Raw genomic sequence first — 8,486 nt, forward strand, 5'->3', positions numbered from 1 at the left:
CAACTCCCTGAAGTGAGTGATTTCTCTCTCAGTCCTCTCCCTCTCTCTCCTGTCTCTCCATCTCCCTCTCTGTCCCTCTCTGTCTCTCTGTCTCTCTGTCTCTCTCTGTCTCTCTCTGTATCTCTGTCTCTATCCCTGTCTCTCTCTGTTTTTTTTTTTNTTTTTGTATTTTTTTTTTTTTTTTAGTGAAAGAAAAACTGTGATTGTCATGTTTCTCTCCCATACTGATTATAAGAACTGAAATTATTTTTTTCTTTTAAAAATCTGTAAAGCAGTTCATGGGGTTTCAAGGAAATGCAACATATTCTCCTTTGGAATATAACCACTTAAGGGAAAATCAACATGAGTAATAATACAAGGATGGAGATTTGAACAGAGGCAGTGGTTGTCAGCCCGCAGACATGAAAAGATCTCATCCACGAGATCTTATTCTCACCTTTTCTCATTGTCTTAGGTGGTGGCTTCTCTCACTTTCCTTTGTGATTTATTTTTCAAATTATTTTTAACTCTGTATGTGTGTTAGAACATGTGGAATAAATACCAATAAATAAGATGAGGGCTTCTAATGCAACAAAAGTGTCCCAATTTCCTTTGTGAAAGTGCATTTTATAGAATTTCATTGTGGCCGTCATGATGTTAATATAGCTGTTGCTTTTCTGAATGTAATTTGAGTTGGCATGACCTATAACCATAAAATTGGTATACTACTATTTATGATAAATTCAGCTTTAGAGTGTTCAGTATATAACAGTTAAGGAGAAAGATGTATTCTTATCAGATGTGTATTGCCCCTCTTTTACAAATAAAATAAATTTAAGTGTATTATGAAATAGTTTGATGATTGCTATGTATTTTAATTAATAATTGGAAAGTAATTGAACAAACACATAGCAGTGGAAAATCTTAGAGAATGAAGTAAATTCACTTATATTTGTAACTATAGTACTTAATAACCAATCTTAGCTCAAACTAAGATTTTTGAGTGCAAAGATAATTATCAGAATGGATTAATGATTTTATTAGTGTAAGACCCTGTAAATATTTTATGAGCCAATGCAGTTTTCCCATAATTATAATTTTATCAAGTAGTTACAGAAAAATAATTATAGATTCTAAAAATAGCTTATTTATTAAAAAACGTATATTATCTCTTGAACTCAATTTCTGTGACATGGACACATTTTTATCAGTGATTAATAAGATTAACCTTAACATTCCATCTGAAAAACAAACAAGCAAGCATGTGTGTGTAATAAACTGAGCAAAAGTGTCTCTGGAATAGCTAACCTCTTACATATACTTTATCAGTTGCTCACATCAGGTGGAATCCTGTGTTTCAATGACCACAGAATAAAGAGTGAGGCAATTTTAAGCTCTGCCTTCTATTATCACAAGAGGCTAATGGATATTAAATGCCCTACAACATCTTAGTATTTCTAAATTTTGCTTCTCTATGCAATACTCATAAATGGAATCTGGGGAAAATGTGTTCTGAAATGAATCAAGGATCTGTTTTCAGTAGGACTTACCATGTGTTGATGAGCTCTGAGTTTGCTTAAGCCATTTCTGCACTAGCTGATGGACAGCTGAAAGCACAGGATGCAAACCTCTTGTGTAAAACAGAAACCAATTCTTTCAAAGACTATTTCACAAGATGACATGTGTAGTGAAGTGAATCTCAATATCATTTTTATTCTAAAATTACCAATGAGTAATTCCCTGTGGCTCTGCCCCAAAATAAAAAGCAGCACTTTTATTCATATGTCATTATGTTGTTTATTACATACATATTTTTATGTGTGAGCTATTGCTGGTGAGAAAAACATAGTGCAAGTTTTTTTATAAGGTCTGCACTGTACAATATAATTAAGTATCTTACTGAGATCCAGTGAACAGACAATTCAAAATCATAAATACTTTGCTTAGCAAATTAAGATGCACTTATTTTCTTAGAAGTGATTCTTCTACAGAAGCTGTGAGCATAAAATTAAGCTATGATATGTTTCTTTCTGAATATTGCTTTGAAGAAATAGTTTCAAAGACTAATCCTTTAAAATAAGATATGGTGGTTGCAATATAATTATATGAAGTGTGATTACATAGTAAGCATGCGGTTTTGATTTTATTCAGATTCAGAAGAAGATGTGAGAGCCCTGGAGGCAGATCTATTGACAAATATGCATGCATCCAAGGTAACTGTTTTCTTTGCTTTAATCCAAGGTAGGAGGGTGTATGAATATTCACTCTAAACTTCTAATATTAGCTTCTAATATCAATCAAAATAGGTAAAAGTCAAGGCTGTAAAGGTCTTTGGAAGACATTTCTTATTCGAGAGATTTTTTTTTTCTTCTGCTTCTAAGGAGTCATATGTGTTGATATGAGGACTCTCAGTTTGTACTTTTTCATTTTAAGTAAGCAGTCACAGATAATGGTATGAAGATATGTAAACAAATTTAAAGCAAATGGTTTTCATGATTATTACATTGGCATGATGAAAGGTATACTGGTCTGAAGTCAAATAAATTGGTGAAACCTAATTGAAGATGTTATATGTTCTGGTTGATTTTGGAAAATAAAACAGATTTCCTAAAACATGGCAATAGGGGGAGGAAATATGGTCCAGAAGAAATCTATGGGCAGGCAAACATGAATCCTGCCATTCAGTTCTAAAACCTCGACTTCATTTCTAGTCAATCTTGGGTAACTAAGATTGACCTTGGCTTTTCTTATTATTAAGTGCAAAATTTGGAGTGGAGAGTTTATAAATTTATGGTTCTCTGATAGGTTATTATAAACTCCATTTCATATGAGAGGGTTTGCAATAGTATTAGCCCTAAATGGTTAATATTTGTTCAACAAGTCCTGTAAAGTTCTATATTCTGAGCAAAACTCTCCCACCTTCAGAGCACTTTCTCTAGTCACCAGCATTTGAGTAGGAGTGAAACTGTTAGAAAATATCACAGTACAATGCTATCATATGGAATTGAATCAGACTTAGTAAATCACTGTGTCAAAACTGATGGTTAGAAGACAAGTTTCCAAAAAAAAAAAAAATAATAATAGATAGAGGCATTTTTCAAGGTGAACCCATCTCTTGGTACATTGAGAGCATAGTTATAACAAGTTTGGAATTTAACAATTGTGATGAGAAGTGATCAAGACAGTCACCTAAACTCTGAAGCAATATTCTAAATCAGTTCTTCCATATAGAGCTCTTCCATAATTGAATGAGCATATTCTAGGCACAAAAATCTCTAGTATACAAGGGTAATTTTTTTTCTGTTTCATACTAAGCAGAAAGGAAAGATTCATTTGGTAAGTGTGTGTTTCAAAACACATGATGTTGTTGCATTGCAACTAATGAAGATGTGTTCTGCCTTGGTTTACAAGTGACAGTCGGGTACAATACACTCAATGATTGCTAAGAGCTACTAAAATCAATTGAATACCATATTATTTTGTAAATATCATATCAAAATTGCCTCTTCATAAGTCTGCTTTATGAAGTTAGTTAATATCAATAAGAAATTTATTTATGTAACTAAAACAGATTCTTTGTTTAGTATTCAGTCAGGTAACAGAGCCTACAGTCTTTTCATCTCCAAGGTAGGAAGATATGTGGAACCCATTTATATTCGCTTACATTAGCAATAAAGCCCTTGGAGTCTAACAAGAGGTTTTGTTTTTGAAATTGTAAATGTACATTGTTTACACATATATGCTCTAAATAATCTCCAAAAAATGACAACGTTTTGCAAGAGCTACCATACCTAGAACATGTCAGAATTTGGGTTGCCCTCTGACCAAACAAACATAAGAAAAATAAATTCAGTATCTAGAATGATGTCATCTTCTCCACTGAAGACAATTTTGTGCAATGGTGTGATTCAATCAGACAGAAATAAATGTGATGTAGTTAGTTGCCTTATCTTTTTGTCCTTCCCCCACTGTGTTCAAATGTGTCTAGTATTCGTCTATTTCATTCTCTCCTCTCCTCTCTTCTCCTCTCCTCTCCTCTCCTCTCTTCTCTACTCTTCTTTTTTTCTACTAATCTACATACATATGCCATTGAATATTTGCATGTACATTCTCAGGATAATTCATTAAAAATTAACTTCCTTTCATGCTTTTGTAGTTGACAGTGGGATTTCTTTTTTAAAATAGTGGAGGTGTGTATAGAGTTTTCACTGTAAATAACACCATCAGAGTCAGACTCAGCAAGTTGCATTTACTTGCATTTGTGCATACGTGTGTCCACATATATGTGCATGCTTACGACAATAATAAGCCCCCCCCCAAAAAAAAAGGCCATAAACTTAAGAGTGTAGGGAGACCTAGGAGGGGTTTGAAGGAGAGGACATTGGGGGTGTGGAGGAGGAAAAAGAGGGGGAAAGTGATGTAGTTCCAATATATTTAAAAACTAGTTGATGGGAGAACCAGTGCTCTAAGGAACTAATCTTAGGAAACACGGAAATAGAAAATCTCTACAGAACTTTCCAAGTTGAACTAGGATATTAACTGGTTAGAAGCAAGGTATTGCTGAAATAAAATGGAGAATATTTCTTCTAAAATATCATACAGACTCAGAATGTTGGCTGAAAACCTTGTTCCCGGCATGCAGTAGAAAAGATTACAAGCTTTTATGAAAACAGTGACCTCATACTCATAGATTTGAATGTGTGTGCATTCTGGGTATAATACTAAAAAAAAAAAAAGTTCACCCATTCATAGTTTTATTGCAAGTAGAAATTAAAACACAATTGTTTCACACAGTCAAAGCATCCATACTCATCTAACAGACTTTCATTGCAATATCTTTTTTTTTTTTTTTTTTTTTTTTAATTTTCAGATCAGCAAAGCAAGTCCTCCCTCTTGGAAAATGACCTTGCTGAATGTTTGCAGCCTCATAAATAACCTGAACAGCCCAGCCGAGGAAGCAGGAGAAATGCATGATGACGACCTTGTTGGCAAAAGGAAACTTCCCCTTGTTCTGGATGGTTTTAGCTTGGAAGCAATGCTGACCATCTTCCAGCTCCAGAAAATCTGCCGCAGCAGGGCCTTTCAACACTGGGAGGTATAGGAACCCAAAGGAGGCCATGAGCATCTCTGTACTCCTAGGCTGTCATTTGTATTCAACCTAGACCCTGATGATATCATAGTAGGGAGACTTAAAATACTAGAAAGTGATAAACCATGTTTTTAACTCAACATCTCATTTTCAAGTGTCCTCCAAACATTTGGAGATTAACAAACCCTTTTCTCTTTACTCTTAAAAGGTTGATATGTCTTAAGGTACATTCGAACCATATATGTAAACAGTTTTACCTATAATTGGTAACAGTGACATGAATTAAGAAATTTAAAGTAACTCCAACTGTTTTGCTAAAATCAAAAATCCTTTGTACTTATCTATAACAAACTAAACAAAAAATTCAAAGAATGTAGTACAAAGATCAAAGGGTTTTAGTTGCAACTCAGAGATTAACAAGTACATAGGAACCATTTTTCTGCCTTCGCAATTGCTTATTGGGCAATTAAAATATTTCTTAATTTTTAAAATAATGCAATAGGACTGTGTGTGTATGATAGGGATTAGATTTAACTTCAAAACCTACGTCTCTACTGATGAAACAGCAAGTAAGACACCATTAAAGGACTTTCTAAAATATACTGTAGATGTATAGTTAGAATATTTATTTTTGCATTTTGGGTTTTTGCTTTGTTTTGGTTTTAGGGTTTTTTGTTGTTGCTGTTTCTGTTTTTTGTTGATTTTTTTGTTTGGTTTTGTTTTTTTTAGTTTTGTTTTGTGGTTTGTTTGTTTGTTTGTTTTTGAGACCAGGGCTTCTAGCTATGTAGTCCTGACTGGCCTAAAACATACCATGTAGCCCAGAATGGTCTCAAATTTGTAAAAATCCTCCTGGCCCTGCCTCTCAAGTGCTAATATAACACACGTGTGCACTACCATATCTGGTTGGCCAATCTTTAAAGCAGGTGGGGAATGGAGTTTTAGTAATCAACTTTATCAAAGTCACATTCTCAATAGGCACTTCAATTTGTATTGCTTGGTGTACATTTCAGTAAAAGATTAAATAAAAATTAGAGCTTTGGAGAGAAGTATAAAAAATGTGAATCGAAAGAAAAAAAAATTGTGGAAGATAGATGATTGTTCCTAAAAAGAAAAATGGAATGCTATTCTGCTTTTCCAATTGAAAAGAACAAAACATTATTTTCCAGATCAAGTTCTGAGAGGTGTGTTTCATGCTTTACATTGCTTGCAGCAATGCTGCAGATCTGATTGTGCCCTCCGTCTTAATGTAACAAGCCTGTGAGTGGCTGCCACAGAGATACCCTGTGGAAGGAGGAGCCGCCAGCAGAACTGCTGGTGTTTATACTAGCTGACAAACAAACTGATACTTTCCAGATGAGAACCCAAAAAGGCTAGTTCAGACTTACGCGTTGTCCTCTTCAGCCTTTAATTTTAATTCCATCTAAATGGTACAGTACTTAAAACACTATTTAGCTCAATAAACCTCGAAAATTCAAATCTCAGCAGAGGGAAATGTCAATTATACCTTATTTATCCAGACAAGAAAGACCCCCTCAATAAACTAATTAGCAGATAAGCCAATTGAACATAAGACTAGATCTCTTGTTATTTTAACCGTTGAGTCATTTACAAATAAAATGATGGTATCATTCTGAGTACTGTAGAAGTAATTACAGACTATGCATTTTTCAACAAAGTAAAGATTAAAAACCTACATTGCCTGATAGTAGCTGCTTTGCCTTCCCTGAAACTGAATATCTGTGGGTTGAAATAAAATATTTGGTGATAGGATGGTATGCTTGTGTATTACTGTTGAAATATCACTATTTGTTATTGTGACCACAAAGTTTAGGAGACAGCAGTAATCTGAAGAAATCTTATATATTTAAACAGAGTTTCCACATTTGTTGCTCTCTACAAGATCTAAGGTACTTGAAACAGGCAATTCTTTCTTTGTTTACGAAACTGATCATTGCAATGACTTTCAAGTCATGTCAGTAATTGATGAAAGTCAACATACAATTCTTTTACCTTCTTATTCAAATGGCATGTTATATTATTGTGATATATTTCCCATTAGTTTAGACTGCCATTACATATTCAAAATCTCAAAACTAACTTGATGTGTCTGGTGTGGTTCCTCGGTGGGAAAATGTGAATACATTTCTGAAAAGAGGTAGGCTGCTGGACCAGGAAAGGATATAAACAATACAGACAGATTATGATCTCATCCCATCTCAGTCATGGATAAGCATTTGTCCTGTGACAAAAAGTTTCTCTGATCCTACAGGTACCTTGTGCCTAAAATCAATCAAGTAAAGATGTAGAAAAACATCTAAAGTATATCTCAGACATCTAACATGCTTTTGTGTTTTCTCTGTTTTAGATAATTCAGGAAGATATCCTTGATAACATCAATGGTAAAAACGAGAAGGAAGAAGTGATAAAGAGAAAAATCCCTTATATTCTGAAAAGGCAGCTGTATGAGAATAAACCCAGAAGGCCCTACATTCTCAAGAGGAGCTCCTACTACTACTGAGAAGCTAATCCTTGACCTGTGATTGTGATCGATTACCTGATATCTAGATATATAATTATATGTGTGAATGAATGTGACAGAACTTGATTATTTCATCTTTCCCCACAATTGTGCTTTATTGGATGTGATTTTTCTTGCATTCATGTAAATTGGATGCGATGTTTTCAAATAAATGTAGATCTTGAGCATGATGTGTTCTGTATAATTGGAATAGATAATAATCCTATCATATGTAGAATGTTTTGTCAATTTGCAAAATAAGTTATGGGTCATATGAACAGTCCTGGCATTTAGCATGTTATAGGAAATTATAAGAGATTATAACAAAACTGAGCATCATTAACCCAAAGCAGAACAATGGGGCCACAATGATTATTTGATTGCTTTATTATTAACTTAATAAAATATACACTGCTTCCCATAAACTGTTAGTTCATCTCTTGGTACAAAGGAGTTACTATCATATAAGGAATCATCTGAAAGAATTGCTAATGAAACCTCATTCTTTATGCTTATCTCAGTGTCTCTTTACATGGATATTTTGCCTGTCAAGTGAATTGATAGCTAATAAAAGTCAAGAAACCATCTGAATCTAATGCTTTATTGCAGATTTACTTATTTTATCAGAATTCCTAAGTTCCTTCCTCTATTTAATACTTTTAAGCTATAATAGCATAAATACATTTTTATATCACTTAGGATTTGTGATTAATATATTTTCTAATTGGGAAGGTATACTTAAGCTAAATCTGTGCATCTGATAAGTTATCTTGACTTTCTTTTAAAATCATGTTTATGGGCTGATAAGAGTTTGCATCTTGCTGTTATCTGTGACTTTCTAAATTATCCCCCCGCCTTTTGGGGGGGGGGGGTTGAGACAGATTTTCTCTGTGTAGCCCT

At 33.9% G+C, this 8,486-nt stretch overlaps 1 protein-coding gene across 1 annotated transcript in view; it reads left to right on the top strand.

The window, feature by feature from the left end:
- Positions 1–7,947, top strand: part of Nts (neurotensin) — an 8,318-nt gene extending 371 nt beyond the window's left edge. The window contains exons 2-4 of the mRNA XM_021205747.2: positions 2,131–2,192; positions 4,850–5,074; positions 7,434–7,947. Coding sequence (XP_021061406.1) covers positions 2,131–2,192; positions 4,850–5,074; positions 7,434–7,586 — 440 coding nt within the window. The 3' untranslated portion in view covers positions 7,587–7,947. The remainder of the gene's footprint in view (positions 1–2,130; positions 2,193–4,849; positions 5,075–7,433) is intronic.
- Positions 7,948–8,486: the final 539 nt, after the last annotated feature.

Source organism: Mus pahari, chromosome 9 (genome assembly GCF_900095145.1).
Source record: "Mus pahari chromosome 9, PAHARI_EIJ_v1.1, whole genome shotgun sequence".
Taxonomy (NCBI): Eukaryota; Metazoa; Chordata; class Mammalia; order Rodentia; family Muridae; genus Mus; species Mus pahari.